This window comes from Nomascus leucogenys, chromosome 4, assembly GCF_006542625.1.
Source record: "Nomascus leucogenys isolate Asia chromosome 4, Asia_NLE_v1, whole genome shotgun sequence".
Taxonomy (NCBI): Eukaryota; Metazoa; Chordata; class Mammalia; order Primates; family Hylobatidae; genus Nomascus; species Nomascus leucogenys.
Window position 1 is genome coordinate 3202003 of NC_044384.1, and position 20415 is coordinate 3222417.

Genomic DNA, 20415 nt, shown 5'->3' on the forward strand with positions numbered 1-20415 from the left:
AAAAAATTTTAAAAAAATCAGCCAGGCATGGTGGTGAGCCTGTAGCCCTAGCTACTCAGGAGCCTGAGGTGGGAGGATTGCTTCAACCCAGGAGTTCAAGGCTGCAGTGAATTATGATTGTGCCATTGTACTCCTGCCTGGGTGACAGAGTGAGACCCTGTCTCTCAAAAGAACCCCAAACTATTTACATAGCATTTATATTATATTAGGTATTATAAGTGATCTAGAGATGGTTTAAAGTATACAAGTGGACGCGTGTAGGTTACATGCAGATACTATGCTGTTTGATATCAGGAACTTCAGCATCTGCAGATTTTGGTGTCCTCAGCAGTCCAGGAACCAATCCTCAGCTGATACTGAGAGAGAACTATATGCATAAGTATTCATTCTTAAATGACAAATAAGGATGCATTCCAATTGATTACAAAGAATACTAGAGAAGGAGTAAAGTTTGGCTGGGAGCAGGGAGGTCATTACTGTGCGACTGACTGAAAAAACTTACAACTCAACAGAAACACTAAATTGCAAAGTGGACAGTGATTAACTCACCAAATAAGTAAATTTAAAAACAAACTGGATAATTTTTCTTAGCACATAAAAGGGAAAAAAGATGAGAGATGGGAGGGGAGTGGGGAGGGAAGAAGAAAAAGAGGGGAGCAAAGGACAGTGAGGGTGTGGGTTGAAGGTGAAAAGTCATGGAGGATAAAGCCAGTGGACTCAACGTCCATCTCGTAGAAATTCCAAAAAAAGATACAGCAAACTAAAAGTCCACATTATACCAATAAAGCTTGGAATGATTTGAGGGCAGCTTATAGATAGCAGCCCCACCAACACACATGAGGAAATAAGGAGGTAAACTCTGTTAACATTCTTTAAGGAACTGAGAACACAATCGGTATAGCACAGACTGGAGACAGAGAACAACAAAATCAAGCACGATAGACAGACAGCATGAAACAGACGGCAAGTGTTAGGCCAAGCAGGCTAACGTCACAATAAACGTGAGGGAATTTAACCCCTGTCCAAGTCTCTAGGTTTGGGCAAAACAACGCAATTTAACACGGGACTTTTCTCCTATGGACAAGAGTTCATCTGCAGTTTCCCCCACAATGATCCAAGGAAAACAAGACATACAAGGTGAATCTAAATAAATATGTAGCAGTGAGATGAAACCCAAACAGAACCCCCAAATCGATGCTAGAATTCAGTAGCATTAGAAGCTTTATTAATTGACGGGAAGGAATATGTAAAGCGGCATAGAGATTATTTGTATTTGGCTGATAAATTAACACTCTCCAAATGACGGGGTTCTAGAAATAATGCCTGGATGTCCTATAGCCTTTAACTCATTTGAAGGAAAGGGTCATTTTCTTTTTATACTTTATGAAATCTCATGACAAAATTTTAAAAATGGAAATAAAGGCTTTACTAAGTATCATCAGATTAAAGAGTTTGAACTATCTCAGTATAACAGGTCAAAAACTTTTATTCCAGAATTATCTACTAAAGAAACGAGGTGCACAATGGCTCTGGCAATAGTTAAGTCGCAGTTTTTGTTACTTTGAGGGAGTTTAGGCAAGTTTTACAGACTTATTCCTCAAAACAGCAGAGAAACGTAGACTGCCATAACCCACCGGGGACCCCAGATGGTCTCACTGTGGTCTTTCGGTCAGATGGTGGCAAAGCAGACAGAGGGGGAAGTACCTTGAGAGAGGATGATGGGCCACCAGCAGGTCTGACCTCTGATGATAGTCCCCATTTAGCACCCGTCTCCACACAGCCACTGACACAAGATTCACTGACAACACTGCACACCAACTGTGCCAGGACAGGATGGCCGTGGCACAGGCAAGAGCCCAGGCCACCACATACACTCAGACTAGCCATGACCTCCAAGAGTGTCAGAACTAACACGGATTTAAAAACTGCAATCTGTGTGCTGGCACAATGTGTCAAAATATAAAATGTGCTCTATTCTTAACTCTATAATTTCATTGTGGAACTTCCTAAAAAGAAGTTGTCTTATAAGTACAAAAAGTATAAGCACAAAAATAATACTCAGGATTTTTCCACTTGGTATGGGACTTGGGCAAATTAACTTGTCTAATGTTTAGCTGGCTAGTGTACAAAATGAGATTAATCCCTCCAACTATGCAGTGTTTTGTGTCTATTACGTGAGACAATGTAATGGTAAGCACAGGTTTTACCAAGGGTTACAGTACTCCATAAATGCTACCATTACCATTTCAGTGAAAGACCAGATACTAGCTACATATCCATCAATCCATCAACACAAAATTATATCATAAAATATGATGGAATTCCATGGAGTCATCTGAGCTGATGTAGACCTGTGTTCAATAAATTAAATATGCCTATAATAAACTTCAGTAGACAAAAAATAAAGCATACTACAACACTACATAGAGCAAGATACCATATTTGTTAAAAAACATTAAAGTCTCTAGCAACATGTGCGCCTAAGTATGAAAGGAAGAGCACACTGTGACAGCAAATGCTAATTCAGCGTGTGGTGATTTGTAAGAGCAGATGTTTTCTTCATTGCACCTCTGAATTTTTCTTCAAAGAGCATGTATGCCTTTCATAATCAGAAAATAAAATTATTAAAAACTCAGGGTGCTACTGAACTCATCAGTACATAGCCAGGTCAAAATACTCATGGTGATTTGTGAATGGATTTATTCCTAAATTAGCATCGGGTTAATACACCTTGAATCAACAAATGGAAAATACCTCCTCCTTCTGTCTCTCCAGTGGCTGACACAGCAGAGGGGACTGTTTGGTGTCTCTTCATGTGCTTTTTACAATGCACTGTAGTTCGGAAACCCTCCTCACAAAATGGACACTTATAAGGCTTCATGCTCATATGTGTGGCCATGTGCCGGGTGAGGCTGCCATTGGTGGTGAAGGAAGCATTGCACACACTGCAGCTGAACGCCTTCACTCCTACAAGCACAGAAACAGAGAAAAAACGGCTGGACCAAATCCTATTTCATTACCTTAAAACTAGAAGCAGTCAAAACCAAACAAAGATATGTTTAGTAAGTCACAACATTATCTTGAGGCTTAGCAGAGTTTGGTTAAAAAAAAAAAAAGTAAATTACAAAATTATAGACAGTTTATTTGGTGTGGGTTTCCAATTTTTAGAAATGGGATTGTTTTAAGAACATGGAATTTGACATAGGACATCTTACTGCCTTCTCTACTGAAATCAGCAGGCTCTGTGAAGTCACAGTCTCCAAAACAAATCAAGTCCTCTCTGTCCTCGGTCTTTTACATTTAAACTGGCAACATGTGGATTCTACTCCAGAAATGTTTTCTCCAATCCATCTTTTCATCACTCCCATAGCACATGAGGTAGAGTAGGCATTAAGAACTAGTCTATAAATCTTCTATACAGCTTTACTTTCAAATAAAGTCCCATATAGAAGGCCCTCTCTCCTCTGGACCAATGACACAGAACCAAGTAACTAGCTATTTTCCTCCTATTTCTGTCTTTCTTCCACCCTTCCTTATAAAAGTCATATATTGCTGCTCTCTGCCTCCGTAGCAGGTCCTTCAAAGTACCATATAAACTACTCCCAGGAATCTTTCCAATATCCACTAAAACCACTCCTCAATCATCAACCTATGGACCAGTCAATAAAACTTTTCCTTATTTTGCTTGGCTATATGTTTCTAAGCAGTATATCTTCATTTGCAAATAAAGCCTTATACAAAATATATACTGATATTCAACTTATAATGAATATACTGAGTATATTAAACAGATAACAGAATATGTTAAAAATATTTTTAACTGTATACCATGTATCTGATAAAGGCCAGTAGCCAGAATATAAAAACCTCTTACAACTCCATAAGGCAAATAATCCAATTTTAAAATGGGCATAGGATTAGAACAGACATTTCTCAGTGTCTGTGAAAGATGTTTAACATGATTAGCCATCGAAGAAAAAAAAATCAAAGCAAAACCACAATGGCACGTGGGAAGGCTCATGACCATCCACAAGGCCGGTCATAAGAGAAGCAATAATAGCCATTGGCAAGGATGTGGGGAAACCAGAGCCCTCCCACGCTACCGTGGGCTGTCAAATCCTACAGCCACAATGGAAAACAAATGTTTTAACAGAGTTAACATATGACCAAACAATTCCACTCCTAGGAAGAGCAATGAGCCCATGTCCACACAAAAACTTAAATACAAATGTGGATAGCAGGATTACTCATAATAAACAAAATATGGAAATAACCCCAATGTCCATCACCTGATGAATGGATCAGTAAGATGTGGCATATCCTACAATGGAAAGGAATGAGGTTCTGATCCACCCATATAGCACGGGTGAAACTTGAGCACACTGTGCTATGAAAGAAGCAGACACAAAATGCCACGTATTTCTATAAAATACCCAGGACAGGCAAATCTATAAAGACAGAGGTAGACACTGGGTGCCTGAGGTTCTGGGCATTGAGGGGAAATGGGGAGTGACTGTTAATGGGTACAGAGTTTCTTTTGTGTGTAATAAGAATGTCCTAAAATTACAGTTTTGATGGTTGCAGAACTCTATGAACATACTAAAAATCACTGAATTGTACACTTTAAGTGGGTGAATTGAATGGCATATGGATTATATCTCAGTAAAGCTTTTTTCTTTAAGGACTAATCTCCAAGTACAAGCCAGACAGTGACCTGTGTGTGTCTTCTCGTGGGACTTGAGGACCCCAGAGGAAACAAAGCCACGTCCACAGAGCTTGCACTTGTAGGGCTTTTCCCCGGTGTGCGACCGCACGTGCTGCTTCAGGTGGCTGGACTTCTTAAAGCCTTTGTTGCAATAGTCACACCTACAAAGCAAACATACAGAACTCAGACCACGTTAATTCATAGCACAATTACAAATACAGCACCTGAGAAGGGAAGAAAAGCAAACAAGCTTCACCAACAACCATGAAACATTTAGGCACAACTGTTACAAAACCTAGGTGTGCTCTCCAACATTGAAGAAATTATAAACTATAAAACATTGCCAACAATCATTTGTTAGACCAAATTCTGCTCAGAGTATTTATAGTCTTAAATGTACTACTTAAAAAATAGTAAATCCTATAACTCCCCAGCAGACATAATATTTGATTAATTAGAAACTCTCTCTAAGCATAACAGGAAGAAAATGTATGCACTCTTTTCTTTATTAAGTCGTTAGACACTATGAATCCTTCCATTGCCTCAGAAGCAGAATCATTCCTGCATCTAGTCACTTGGAAATGCCAACCCATGTACTCCTTTGATTTATAAAATACAAAACAGAGTGTACTGGAGTTATGCTGAATAATATATAAATATGCAGTACTATTTCCCCTTCAGTTGTTACTGAATAGACTAATGTTATCTTAAGGATTAAAATAATTACAAATTTCAAAAATCCTACTCACATATTATTAAAAGCTTATTCCATTAGTATATCTCTTTTGTCCATTCTCAAGTTTTAATCTCCAGTAAGAGGTTAGCGACGTCCCTACACTATAACCTAAGTCAAGACTGGGTGCCCACATAGAGGCAACTAACTTTCCTCTCAAGTCCAAATTAAACTAAAAGCTGAAGTGTCTGAATACATTTTGAAAATTCACTCTTGTAAATCTGGTTTGGCGGTGGCTCACACCTGTAATCCCAGCACTTTGGGAGGCCAATGCAGGTGGATCACCTGAGGTCAGGAGTTCAAGACCAGCCTGGCCAATGTGGTGAAACCCCGTCTCTACTAAAAATACAAAAATTACTTGTATGCTGCACAGAGGGTGCTCGGTATGTACTGCTGGGCCAGTGGACGGACACATCTAAAAAGCTGTCTTTCTAATTGTGCTGTATCCTGGTACACAGATTGTTATATGTAAAGCACATGAAGAGTCTTGAACTAAAAGGTATAATATAAATTTAAGTAATTTCTGAAAATGGAATAATAATGACTTAAAACAGTGACGGGAAGCTGCAGCAAGAGTACTTCAAACAGACAAACTGAAGACTGCCGTACCCAAATCCTGGCCTGCTCACTTATCTGCTGCAAAAAGTTTAGCAAGTTAATCTCTTTTGTCTTAGATCCTTTATTTACAGAATATGGATGACAATGGAACTGTTTTGAACAGTTTTGAGAGAATGAAATCGCAGAGCCCTTGGAGCGGAGCAAGCACACAGCAGCATCCGTTCCTGCGAGCCGGCAGTACCATGAGCTGGTGTGTGCAGACAACTACCTGTAAGAGCGCCTGCTCTGGTCCTCGTTGTCCTCCAGAAACTGGGAACCTTGCGCCTGCAGGTCCAGTTCCTCTTGGGATGACTCCTGAATCAAGCGAGTTGTCTAAAATTTAAGAGAAGTATAAAACAAACTACTTGAATATCTGTGAATAAACATAAAACAACTGAGCAGCTAAGAACTAAGGATAAGAACATACATAAAATGTGGATTTAAGAGAGAGAAACCCCAAATAGTTCATTGTAATCATTTAAGCCAGAGCAATAATAAAGATCACTTACACAGATTTTATTAAATGAAGACCTGTTTATTTTCTATTACCCTACCTTAACACAAAGCTTAATCAACCATAAAACTGATTATTTTATATATCTTAAGAGATTCCTCTTTCATCTGCTCTACTCTTACTGACAGTGGATAAAATCCCACCTTCAGAGAGTATAATATTATGTCTCCTCTTGTCACACAAACCAGAGGGTGAGAAAGACATGCTCTCCGTCCCCAAGAACGGTACCACGCACATATGGAGCAGTCACACTGACCCCATCCCTTCCTGACAGCGGCATTACAACCCATGCTACCACAGCAAGGACGAAACAAAAATCTGGTCAATGTTTTCTAACCACTCTATAATAGATCCATGCTCACACTGAGCAGAGGGTAAGCTCCACTGACCTTCAGAAGGCCTGGAGTCACAGGACAGACTGTGAACAGTGGAGTCATCCACCCCTGTGCAGCAACTGCATGTTGCTATAAGCAAGGGCCTGTGTTGCATTTGTTTACCTGACTTCCAAAACCAACTTAGATAAACTACAACAACAGAACTGGGTTTCCACAGTTTTATTTAGAGAGCTCTGGAGTAAAGTCAGCTGCTAAGAAGTATGTTCTCCACTTCCCAGATTCAGCATCTGCTGCCAATTATGTAGTTTCTAGCTACGAGAAAAATGTTCTGAAATTTTCACGGGAGGGCACATGAGGTAGAGTAGGCATTAAGAACTAGTCTATAAATCTTCTATACAGCTTTACTTTCATTGTGGCTGTAGGATTTGACAGCCCACGGTAGCGTGGGAGGGCTCTGGTTTCCCCACATCCTTGCCAATGGCCATTATTGCTTCTCTTATGACCGGCCTTGTGGATGGTCATGAAAATGCCCAGCCCTACCACTTGGGCAAAGCTACCAGTGGTGGATTTTAAAGAGGGATAACAACTGGTCAGTCATTTCTCATCACTATTAAGAAATTTCCAAAAGCAGAAAAATGAAAACCAAAACCAAAATTAAAATGTCTCCAATGAAGAGTAAGAGATAAAATTTTAAATGATGCATTTAAATATTTTTTAATGCCAGCATTCATTATATTTTCCTTCTAACATGTTTAAAAGTCCACAAATAAAAATGTTGAGGCTTTGTGCCTAAAGCAACATAGTATCTTTCAACGTGTTATTACATAACACTCTAGTAAACTCTTGGTTTTTAATCACAAATGCAAGGCCACACCATGGCACTGAAACCTTTAAGTAAAATTAAAATGTTTTAAGGAAAAAGAAAGCCTATGTACTAAACACTGAGGATTTCCCAGGTAATGCAGTAACCTTAATGCTACAAGAAGTGAGCATGCCTCTTAAAATTTCCCTTAAGGAAATTTTAAATAATCACAGTGAAGCATAAAATAGCACCTGCTAAATACTGCTATGTATGCACCCCTCTGTCCATACTCACTACATTCATCCCATCAGAGCTGGGAGCCTGCAGCAAGCTCTGCTGGTGGAAGCTTGTGGAGAGGGCCTGAGACTCAAGTGTGCTGGAATCCTGTAGCTGTTGGACAGGTGGAAACTGAGGCTGCTGATGGTACGTATCAGTCACTGTAAAACCTAAAATAAATTAGAAAAGAGGAGTTCTACAAAAATATTAAAGTTACATTAAAATGTTCTAAAAAAGGGGTTTATAAATTTAAAATGTCTAAAGGGGCATTTCTATTTTCTGAATTAGAATTAGACTAGCTGCTATTAGCAAGCTTTAACACTGTTTGCTAACAGGCAGGAGGCTGTGCTCAGCAGACATTACAGCACCGGAGGCTTTACAGGACGAGCCACCACGAAGTTCCAATTTCTACTCAGCCACCTTTTCTTGACTGGAAACTACGTGTAGAATGACTGCAAAGGTCACTTTCCAGAAGACCTAAGCAGACCACAAAATAGTATGCATCAATAAAAAAAAAATCTACAATGCATGCAAAAAGTTATTTGGTTTGAAACCATACATTTTGGAAGGGCCTTAAGAGAAAACATGTAAGGTTGTCATGAAATTAAATTCAACTGAGGTACAGCTCACTTACAAATTTCATTGAAAACCCACCACTGACCTTGGGGTAGCCCTGCTGGTTCGAAGGACTGTTGTGCAGGGGTCTGCTCTTCAAACTGGTCTATGTGCCCTCGCAGAGGGTCCTGTGGAGCCACAAACCCATCTAAGGATGAGATGTAAAAAAGGGGGACTCATACATTTGGAAGTTATTTCACACTTGCAAATCTATCCAAAAGTATACTTCGGCGAGTTTTCAAATATCAGACACCTTATTTTGAAAAGAAAACAGGGAGATAATTTACATACATAGACATGCTTAAAGCATTCTCTTTGCATTTCTAGAATATCATCCCTGAAAGCCTTTAGCATCTGTCTGAAAACTTAGACATTGTTCCATTAAACAATATTCTAAAATGCTATTACATTCCATAATTGTTTAAAACCTTTCTGGGTGTGCATGGTTGCAGGCACCATAGGGGTAAGTGTATAATCCTCCCCAAAGACGGAATACATTTGAGACATCCATAAAACAAAACAATAAACTGGTCAGCACATTGTTTGTTGACATGCCTGTGTAAGATAAGAAGCCTGTGCCAGATGCAGCCAGCTATGTCACTAATCACAGTCTACAGTTGACCTGACATTGTTTTTTGTAGCCAGACTTTACTGATGAAGGAAGCAATGTGCTGCTTTACATTCTGGTTCAGGAGCCTAATCTCACTGCAGACCAGTCACCAACAGTTCACTGACCTACATTAATCTTTGAATCTATACTGAATATACTTTATAGAATACTAAAGATCATACAGATGTACACTTGAAAGATGTTCTCGGCCGGGCGCAGTGGCTCACGCCTGTAATCCCAGCACTTTGGGAGGCCGAGGCGGGCGGATCACGAGGTCAGGAGATTGAGACCATCCTGGCTAACAAAGTGAAACCCCGTCTCTACTAAAAATACAAAAAATTAGCCGGGCGAGGTGGCGGGCACCTGTAGTCCCAGGTACTGGGGAGGCTGAGGCAGGAGAATGGCGTGAACCCCGGGGGGCGGGGCCTGCAGTGAGCCGAGATCGCGCCACCACGCTCCAGCCTGGGCGACAGCGAGACTCTGTCTCAAAAAAAAAGAAAGATGTTCTCAATATACTGGGGATAAAAGGTCACAAAATAGTATGCACTGCAAGATCCTATTTGTATAATTTTTTTTTTTTTTGAGACAGAGTCTCACTCACTCCGTTGTCCAGGCTGGAGTGCAGTGGCCCCATCTTGGCTCACTGCAACCTCCGCCTCCCAGGTTCAAGCAATTCTCCTGCCTCAGCCTCCTACGTAGCTGGGATTACAGGTATGCACTACCACGCCCAGCTAAGTTTCATATTTTTAGTAGAGATACGGCTTCACCATGGCCAGGCTGGTCTTGAACTGCTGACCTCAAGTGATCCACCTGCCTCAGCCTCCCAAAGTGCTGGGATTACAGGTGTAAGCTACCACACCCAGCCTTATTTGTATAATTATATATGCATACCAAACACACACACACAGACACACACACCCCTGCACATTTGTATGGAAAAAAATTGGAAGCACCTATATCAAAATAAGGACGGTAGATTTTGCTGTAGTCCTAAAATTTCAACTACCTCCTAACAAGATTTCTACTATTTCCTAACAAGAAGTCTGATCACTTTGTTTTTGTTTTTTAAAAAAAGAACTTCCCCTAAGAAATCTAATAAAATTAAAGAGTAAAAATCTAATTTAAGAGGACATGGAATGACATCCAATACTCAATTCAATCTCTTTCACATACAGCACAAATTGTTATAAAAGTCAGTGATGGGAGACACCAACGGACTGCAATGAGTGGGAAAGGCTGCAAAACTCTGTTGGGATCACTCAGAGTTAAATATCCTGAAACATTTACCTTCATCTGCTTCCAGGGGCTGATCTGCCAACTGCTGGCCCAGCCCTGCTTCCTCCGTGCCCACCACGTGCTGAGGCTCCAGGTCCAGCATGGCCTCGGGGTTCGCCGTGACCACCTCCGCCGTCTGCGGCAGCTCGTCGCTCTCGATCTCCACCTGCATCTGGGTGGAGGCCTGCATGCTCTGCTGGTCTACAGTGCTGTCGTCTATCGAGGCTGCCTGCTGATGCTGTTGCAGCTGCTGGGCAAGTTCGTATCTTCAGAAAGATTAATAACAACAGTTCATCAGACTAGATGCTGTCAAAGGTTACTGGCATGGGATACTACAGTGAAAAGCTGTCATTGATTAAACAACATTTTTTATTAAGATTTCATTTTGAAGTCATGATGGCAATTCAGGTAAAAACCAAACACATTAGTAACTCTGAAGAGAGCTCATTTGCCTTTTCTTTAAGTGCTTCCACCGGCTACAAGACACGAGGCACGAAGGGAGGATGAAGGACAACACAAACCTGAATGCCTAATAGTTTAAAAACATTAGAAAGATGTCTCGTGTTTAAAAGTAAAACCCTCCCAACTCAACTTCTGCAATGAGTCTAAGTATTCAGAAAAATACTTGTACTAATTGAGACGACACCTTTATAGACTATCTAAATCTGACAACACATGTGGTGCACAGACAGACAGGCTCCAGCCTCATCACCTACTGTCTCTCACAGCCTGGGCCTCAGGCGCTTTATTGGACCCACAATCCAAATGTTGCTTTCAGCAACATTTACATACACAAAGTGTATCCAGCATATATTCATCAAAGTCAACGATTTCTCTTTCAAAGGAAAAGATGAACAATGAATTCAGCAATGAACTGAGAACTCGAAAAAAAAAAAAAAAAAGAAAAAATCTCACACAATTATCTGACTAACAGGCTGGATAGTACGAAGAATATCTAAGACAAAGAGCCAGCCAGGTGCACAGCTCACACCTGTAATCCCAGAACTTTGGGAGGCCAAGGCTGGAGGATCACCTGAGGTCAGGAGTTCAAGGCCAGCCTGGCCAACATGGTGAAACCCCATCTCTACTACAAATACAAAAATTAGCCAGGTGCAGGGGTGCACACCTGTAATCCCAGCTACTTGGGAGGCTGAGGCAGGAGGTTGCAGTGAGCCAAAATTGCACCACAGCACTCCAGCCTGTGCAGCAGAGCGAGACTCCGTCTCAAACAGACAAACAAAAACACCCACACACACAAAAAAGAGCTGCCTGGTCCCCTCTTCTGCCTCTGCACACACAGACCATACAAGCTGCATCACGGGCTCTATTCCAGCATCTTAGGAATCTGCCTACTCAGAATTTCATTCTCGGTTCCAAACAAAATTTTCCCTCTTCGTTTTCTAATATCCAAAACAGACAATTCATTACTACTTTTACTGTGGAAGGGAGAACAAAAATGTGTCGCATAATAGAGAAGAGTTAGAAAATGCACGCCTGTACCTCCACTGTGATGCTTCCACACAGCAGCGCAGTGGCACGCAGGGGTCTGTAAAAGCCACTCTAACCTAAGCCCGTGTGTGTCACACACTAACTGATGGAGGCTTGTTTTCTGTTTGTTTCCTTGGTTCTTTGTTTTTTCCCATAAATTTTACTATAGTAACCTTCTTTACCTATCTTTAGCATGAGTATATGTGGTATTTTGGGAATTTCCAACAATTCAAGCAAAGGAATGAAACCCTGGCTGGATGCTCTCCTTGTAGGCAGATTCCAAGTGCACACAATCTGTAAAAGCAAAGCACTGCAGCTCTGCAATGACAGGCTGATCTGCTTAGTGTCCTCTCAAAACTCTACATTGATCTCCTACACGTGTCCCTCGAAACTGATGGCAAACAATGGTCACACAATATACCACTTAATAAAGGAGACCCCGCAATTACACCATTGGTCACTGGGTCCAGAAACAAGGGCCTGAACACCCATATTCCCAATACTACTACAAAAAGTACACTGGAAAAGGCTGGCTTCCTGACTGAAAAAGATTTGATTTAACATTCCACTGAGCAAGCAAGTGCCCAAGCTCCATTCTTCTTAGCATGGTAAGCTCTCGGTCCAACTGGGGACCCGTCATCCTGCTACAGCGAGCAGAAACACAAGCATCCTCAACATCCATGTGCCCCCGAGTTCCCTAGTTCCCAAACACATGCAGTGCCCTGCACAGGATTCCCTCCACAAAATGCAGTGAAGTATAAGTGGATATGTAATTGACAGGAATCCACATATAACACCGCCAATACCACACTCCCTGGGTGGTCTCAAGCAGCAGGCAAATTTCTCAGCTAAGCAATCAATGATGCTGAAATCAAAAACGTCAATTTTTGAGGGTGCTTAGGCATTCAGATCAATAATATCAAAAAACACCATCACAGTTAACTTATTCTAATATTTAAGGTTTTGCTTTGTAGACATCCAGGCAGACGTATCTGGGTTAAAATGCTGTCTCAAAGCAAATGTTCCAGGGCAGCAGCTTTAGGCCTAGTGACTCTCCCTTTCACATCTCCTAAGCTGTGGTCACCGTACCCAGGTTTTACAGTACCACACAGAATTCTGTGGCTTCACAGAAATACTCATCGAATAGGCCCCAGCACTAGTCAGAAATGCATCTCTTCCGGATTACATCCACATAGAGATGAGCTAGCCTTCCAATCATGTGAAAATATAAGCTAGGCTGAATGAAAAGTTTATGGAATATCTAAAGCATGCATTCTTTAAAGTCAACAACATGGAATAATTACCATTCAGATTTGCTGATGACAGGCGTAGAAATCACAGGGTCTTTAAGATTCTCTTTTCTGAAATATTCACTATCTGACTATACTAGACACAGTCCAGCATTTCATCTAATTACCAACTAACAGCTTTAAAAGACAGCTTACAGAATATAAACTACTTCATTATTAAATTAAAAATGAAAATGCTACTGCCTCAGTCTATGGCTCCCATTAGCTCCTTAGACACTAATACTTACATTTCTTGAGCCCATATAGTATGAGCTAGAAATAATAATGTAAGAATCAAAGACAATTATTTCCTAAAAACACTCCCTACCATCTACTGGAAATTATAAAGATGATAAAAAGTGACCATCAGAATTATACCCACCTGTGGGTTTTCATGTGCTTTTTGCAATTTAGTGAAGTTTTAAATGTTTTTTGGCAATAGGGACACATATAGGGACGAAGGTCGTTGTGGATACCCATGTGTCGCCGTAAGCTGCCACCAGTAGTGAAAGCCCCATTACATATCAGACACTTGAAAGATTTCAGTCCTGTGTGTGTTCTGATGTGTGCTTTGAGCACGCCTGCAGAAACAAAGCCTCTTCCACACTGAGAACATTTAAAAGGTTTTTCACCTGTATGGGATCTTAAAAAAAAAAATACACATTTTAATGAATATGTTTCTTATACTTTTATAATGCTTTGTGACTAGAATGCACTCTGGCATTTCGCTTCACTTCATCATCACATTTTTTAAAGCTAAGCAGCAATGCCGGAGCTCTCCACATTTTACAAAAGAGGAAGCCTGAGACTCAGAGTGCTTAAGCGACCTGCCTCAAGTCACACGACTGAGATGAAGCTAGAAGCCAAGTCTTCTTCTAAGTTCTATACTTTTTTCATGACCTCACACTGTCTCTCATGATCAAGGTTCGACTTCCTTTTCACTGTGGCTAGCACTAAGAATTAATCTAAACTCTGATAAATACATCTGAAAAACATAAAAGGAAGTCTAATAAAATAAACTTCTTTGATATTTCTTGGAAATTGCAAACATTGAAATTTAATGAGCATATACATAAACTCCAGTAGCAATTTCTGGATAAAATATTTTAGTCAAGACATTAAAGAATAAAAATATTAATTACCAGTAAATGTTTTGGAGTCAAATGTGACATCTTAAATACCAAAAGCTAATGCTACCATCCTAAATACTTCTAGACGTCATCAGGTCACTAAGTCAGTTTAATTATACTAAATTTCCATCTGCGAATCCGTTTCCTTACCTGATGTGTTGTTTAAGGTGGCAAGATTTTTTATATGCACGATGACAGTAAAAACACTTGTATGGTCTATCTGCTTCATTGACAAAATTATTATTGAAATAGCTTTGGAAAAACTGGTTTTTTGGAATGGGCTGGATAAGACCTACGAAGCAAAAGAAAAGCAGACATAATTCACTGTCAATGCTAGTAATACAATTAAATGTCACAAGGCATATGTTTTGCCCAGAAGATGAAAATTCTGGTAAGTTAGATTCTAATGTTGCAACTATGTTATTTTAATTGTGTTAGGAACTGGCTATTCAAAGAATACTTATGGAGAAACATTATAAATTAATATATTTATAATATAACATTACAAATTAATTTATAAACTAACATAAACATTATAAATTAATATATATTAACGTTCCTCATTTTTTCAACATGAGAAATATCTAGTCACAATGACTTCCCTTGATTCCACAGCCAATTTTTAATGAATTTCTACATTTACTTTCTATATAGGCATTTGTTGACATGGAATCTACATAACTATGTCCAAGATTCAGAATTAGCAAGATTTCAATACCTTGTGTATTCAGTATGAATACTGCACACTAGATACTATAATAAACTGAAAACAAAAGTGACTATAACATGATCTTTTGTTCTAAAAAGGTTAGCGTTTTCACAGATATCACTAAAGGGATATCTATAAATAACAAAATTACTAATTTAAATATTTCACGTTTTATATACATTTACTAAATACAGAATTCCTTCAGGCTGACCATCTAATAAATATGACTTAATCAAGCTACTGCATTATATCAGGAAGTCAGGACAAGCTTAGGGGTAAACTTTCGAATTCCTTAAGAGTCACTTGGATCTACAAATTACTTTGGGCAGTATGGCCATTTTCACGATATTGATTCTTCCAACCCATGAGCATGGAATGTTCTTCCATTTGTTTGTATCCTCTTTTATTTCATTGAGCAGTGGTTTGTAGTTCTCCTTGAAGAGGTCCTTCACATCCCTTGTAAGTTGGATTCTTAGGTATTTTATTCTCTTTGAAGCAATTGTGAATGGGAGTTCACTCATGATTTGGCTCTCTGTTTGTCTGTGATTGGTGTACAAGAATGCTTGTGATTTTTGTACATTGATTTTGTATCCTGAGACTTTGCTGAAGTTGCTAATCAGCTTAAGGAGATTTTGGGCTGAGACAATGGGATTTTCTAGATATACAATCATGTCATCTGCAAACAGGGACAGTTTGACTTCCTCTTTTCCTAATTGAATACCCTTTATTTCCTTCTCCTGCCTGATTGCTCTGGCCAGAACTTCCAGCACTATGTTGAATAGGAGCGGTGAGAGAGGGCATCCCTGTCTTGTGCCAGTTTTCAGAGGGAATGCTTCCAGTTTTTGCCCATTCAGTATGATATTGGCTGTGGGTTTGTCGTATATAGCTCTTATTATTTTGAGATACGTCTAAATAAAAATATGTAAAGAATGAAAAAAAAAAAAAAGAGTCACTTGGAACGTTAAGAGGACAACGGACGCAGTCAGTCCTCTAATCAGCCTTGGGCTGCTCCTCCTGCCAAGATAAGGAGGCATTGGCCAAGATTCTGTCCTCTGCCCACAGCTCTCCATTCCCAGTCCTCTCTCCTCCCTCAGTTGCACCTTAACTTCTATGCAATGATTAGCACGATGCACCTCTGAACACACTCTGTTTTTCCTGACTTTCCATAAAAATACAGATTCCGTTTCAATTTCTTCCCCTAAAGCCAACTTCTCCCAGCTTTCCTACTTGTATGCCTGGAACAGTCTTCTCCTGGTCCCTAAGGCTGGGGAGCCCCGGACCTCTGAGAGTTCCCTTCCCTGTCCTGTACTCAGCATTTGCCAGTCCTAATGATCAACACCACTACAATGTCTCTTAAACTTGCATCTTCTCTTCTTTTTCCACTGCCACCAATCTCAAATAACAGTGAAACAATTACAAAGCTGGAGCGAATTTGATAGCCCAACCAATTTCACCTAGCTCATTATTAGATTTAAGGAAATTCACCTATGCTTCCTGAAGCTTGCATCTGAACCTTACTTATTTTTCAAGAAGTATTCAGAACCCTCCCTTGTGATATAATCCACACAGCACAACCCCTAAGATTACCAGGGCTTCTCTCATCTCACAAGCCTTCTGGACAATCAGAGCTGTGTCAAAGACCTCTCTCCGGGAGGCTCTGACACCACCCTGTGCTTGACAGCACAGCCTCACTTTTTCCTAAGAACTTGTCCTGCTCAAAAGAGAAAAATGCAGGCTGGGCACAGTGGCTCAGGCCTGTAATCCCAGCACTTTGGGAGGCCAAGTTGGGTGGATCACCTGAGGTCAGGAGTTTGAGACCAGCCTGGCCAACATGGAGAAACCCCATCTCTACTTAAAAAAAAATAAAAATACAAAAAATACAAAAATTACCAGGCATGGTGGCACATGCCTGTAGTCCTCGCTACTCAGGAAGCTGAGGCAGGAGAATCACTTGAACCCGAGAGGCAGAGGTTGCAGTGAGCCGAGATCGTACCATTGCACTCCAGCCTGGGTGACAGAGTGAGACTCTGTCTCAAGAAAGGAAAGAAAAAAGAAAGAAAAATGCAGGCATCCAGTCCATGCCTACCACCTTCCCTACACGTGCTGTGACATGCAGACTGAATGCCATGCCTGGTTCTCAAAAACAGTGATGGCAGAACCCTGGACACAGGTTTCCTCTTCCACACTGCTCTCAGTCAAGGACTCCCCTGGACTACCGCTAGCTTCCTCAATGAGCATTCTACCTTCACTTACTCTCATAACACTATTCTGTGCTAAACCTCTCCTTACCATGTTTTTATCAAACTCTGTCCCCCAAAGATTATGACAGCCAAGTCTTTTCTATAGCCTCTAAGGAGCCCAGAGTCTGAGAGAAGAGATGAACACAAATATAAATAACAAAATTAAGCATAAGACATAGTTACAATATTTTATAATTTACAGTGTGAAGCTCCCTCTAGCAATCATTTCCCTCATGTGTCTCCCTCAGCCTAAACCAAAGAATTCAGCTTCCCCTATCTGGTCTAAGATACAGGCATCTGTGAAGCCAACAAGCAAAATATATCCCATTTTAACCCTGAAAAATTTCTGAAGAGTCAAGAACCGAACTCAACTGAAGACTCAAAAACGTCAAGTCCAGAAACCCATGGGTGTATAACTTGATTTATGGCAACCTGAAAGAAGAAACCGGTCTGTTGTTCCATTTTGTGAGCAACCAAAACTGGACAAGGATATCAAAGTATTCTAAGCTACCATGGGGGTTTTGATCCCATTCTGTGCTCAAAAACAGTTAAATACCATAATAATTATAGTTCCTAGGAAGCTTAGTACAATTCGTATATTAAATTACCAGACTTTTTTTTTTTTTTTTTTTGAGACAGAGTTTCACTGTTGTTCCCCAGGCTGGAGTCCAGTGGTGCAATCTTGGCTCACTGCAACCTCTGCCTCCTGGGTTCAAGCCATTCTCCTGCCTCAGCCTCCTGAGTAGCTGGGATTATTGGTGCCTGCCACCATGCCCGGCTAATTTATGTATTTGTAATAGAGATGGGGTTTTGCCATGTTGGCCAGGCTGGTCTCAAACTCCTGACCTCGAGTGATCGCCCACCTCGGCCTTCCAAAGTGCTAGGGTCACAGGCGTGAGCCACCGCGCCCAGCCAGACTGGTGTTTTGGAGAAGATGATCTTTTACTATCTTGTCAATTTGTTGTGTATTTTGGAGTTTTCTATTTCTTCTACAGTCAATTCTGCCAAGCATATTATTTTAGAAAAGATTCATTTCATCAAAATTTTCAAATATATTAGGAAAAAGTTATAGAGTATTTGCAAACAATTGTTACCTCATTTGTATCTGTGCTTAACAACTTCTTTCTCATTCCTAATACTATGTTTTCTCATGTTTCTTTATTAGTGACAAGTCATCTATATTTTCTATTCATTTTTACAAGTTTTGTAAAACTTCAGTTCAATACAGTTTTGTCTTCTATCTCCAATTCCATTATATGTATTAATTCAGGGGCCCCCAAGCCCCAGGCTGCCTGTTAGGAACCAGGCCACGCAGCGGGAGGTGAATAGCAGGTGAGTAAGCTTTACCATCTGAGCTCCGCCTCCTGTCAGATCCACGGCGTGTTAGATTCTCATAGGAGTGTGAACCCTATTGTGCACTGTGCATGTGAGGGATCTAGGCTGCACACTCTTCTGAGAATCTAATGTCTGATGATCTGAGTGGAACAGTTTTACCCTGAAACCACTCCCCCGACCCGACCCCCGATCTGTGGAAAAACTGTCTTCTGCAAAACCAATCCCTGATGACAAAAAGGTTGGGAACTGCTGTATTAATTCCTTTCTGCTACTTTCTTTAAATTTTCCTAGTTTTTAAAAATATTTTACTTATTTTCAATCTGTCTTATTTTCTAATAATACTCAAAAGTCTTAATTTTTCCTAGGACGGCTTTGGTCCATCCAACCTGTTTACGTAATACTCACATCTATAGTATGCAGTATCTGTTTTGAGTCCTTCTTTTCATGTAATGAAATTTTGGATGGCTATTTTATAAGTTTTTCAGTGAACTTTAATCAAAGATTGTATCCTATACAAAATCAACTTCTGAGAATTTATTGAAATTTTTCTGTATCCTAGAACGTGATCGACTTCTGTTTCATGCATATTTAAAAGTATGTAATTTAAGGCAAAAGATTCTATAAAGCTATTAAGTAACTCTTTTTATTTGTGTGCTCAAATCTTCAGTTTTAGGTGTTTATTTAAGTTGACCTGGAGGATCTTTCACTACACTTGAGAATTTGAGTATTTCCTTTCTTTGAATTTTTTTGGTTTAAATATTTTGATATTAAACTCTTAGATTCACACAAGTTTATGGCTGTTGATCATCTTATTGGTGGCCCCCAATTTATAACAATCTAAAATCTCTCTATACAATAATTTACAATTATTGTAAATAAAGGTTATGCTTTGGAATAAAGGAATTATATTTTGTTTAATATTAATTTTGCTTATAGATTGAATTCTCTTTCCTAGGAAAGTAGTGAAATACAGAAACTGCATAAAAATGTAAATTCACACATTAGTAAGTGCTGTGGTCTAAATGTTTGTGGTCCCCCAAAATTCATGTAGTAAGAGGTAGGACCTTTGGGAGGACATAGCCAGAAGGCACCATCTATGAGGAAGAGAGACCTCACTAGATACTCAAGCACCATGATCTTGGACTTCTCAGCCTCTAGAGCTGTGAGAAGTAAACTTCTAGTATTTATAAGCTACACAGTCAGTGGTATTTTTTATTCAGGAGCTCAAACAAACTAAGACAATGAAGTTTCTCAAATTTTGTTCTAGTACTGACAAATATAATTTTTCTAAAGACTCTAACAAGCAGTGTTTTCTTTCTAGATCATTAACAAAATCATAGTTTGGGTTGGTTATAATAACACTGAACCTAGGCCGGGTGCGGTGGCTCACGCCTGTAATCCCAGCACTTTGGGAGGCCGAGGCGGGCGGATCACGAGGTCAGGAGATCGAGACCATCCTGGCTAACATGGTGAAACCCCATCTCTACTGAAAATACAAAAAATTAGCCGGGCATGGTGGCGGGTGCCTATAGTCCCAGCTACTCAGGAGGCTGAGGCAGGAAAATGGCATGAACCCAGAAGGCGGAGCTTGCAGTGAGCCGAGACAGCGCCACTGCACTCTGGCCTGGGCGAAAGAGCGAGACTCTGTCTCAAAAAAAAAATAAAATAGAATAAAATAAAACAAAAAATAACACTGAACCTAAAAAGAAAAGCAGGCAGATTTTTCTTTTCCTTTTTAATCCAAAGATTAAAGTAGCCCAAA

The 20415-nt window shown here is 40.1% G+C and overlaps 1 protein-coding gene across 2 annotated transcripts in view; it reads right to left on the reverse strand.

Annotated features, from left to right (window-relative positions):
- ZNF236 (zinc finger protein 236) overlaps positions 1–20415 on the reverse strand; it is a 147404-nt gene that overhangs the window by 49550 nt on the left and 77439 nt on the right. For both annotated transcript variants that reach the window (XM_030810254.1, XM_030810253.1), the window contains exons 12-19: positions 14520–14661; positions 13622–13882; positions 10475–10728; positions 8624–8725; positions 7981–8132; positions 6265–6368; positions 4715–4866; positions 2755–2967 (exon numbers count right to left, since the gene is read on the reverse strand). In XM_030810254.1, coding sequence (XP_030666114.1) covers positions 2755–2967; positions 4715–4866; positions 6265–6368; positions 7981–8132; positions 8624–8725; positions 10475–10728; positions 13622–13882; positions 14520–14661 — 1380 coding nt within the window. The remainder of the gene's footprint in view (positions 1–2754; positions 2968–4714; positions 4867–6264; positions 6369–7980; positions 8133–8623; positions 8726–10474; positions 10729–13621; positions 13883–14519; positions 14662–20415) is intronic.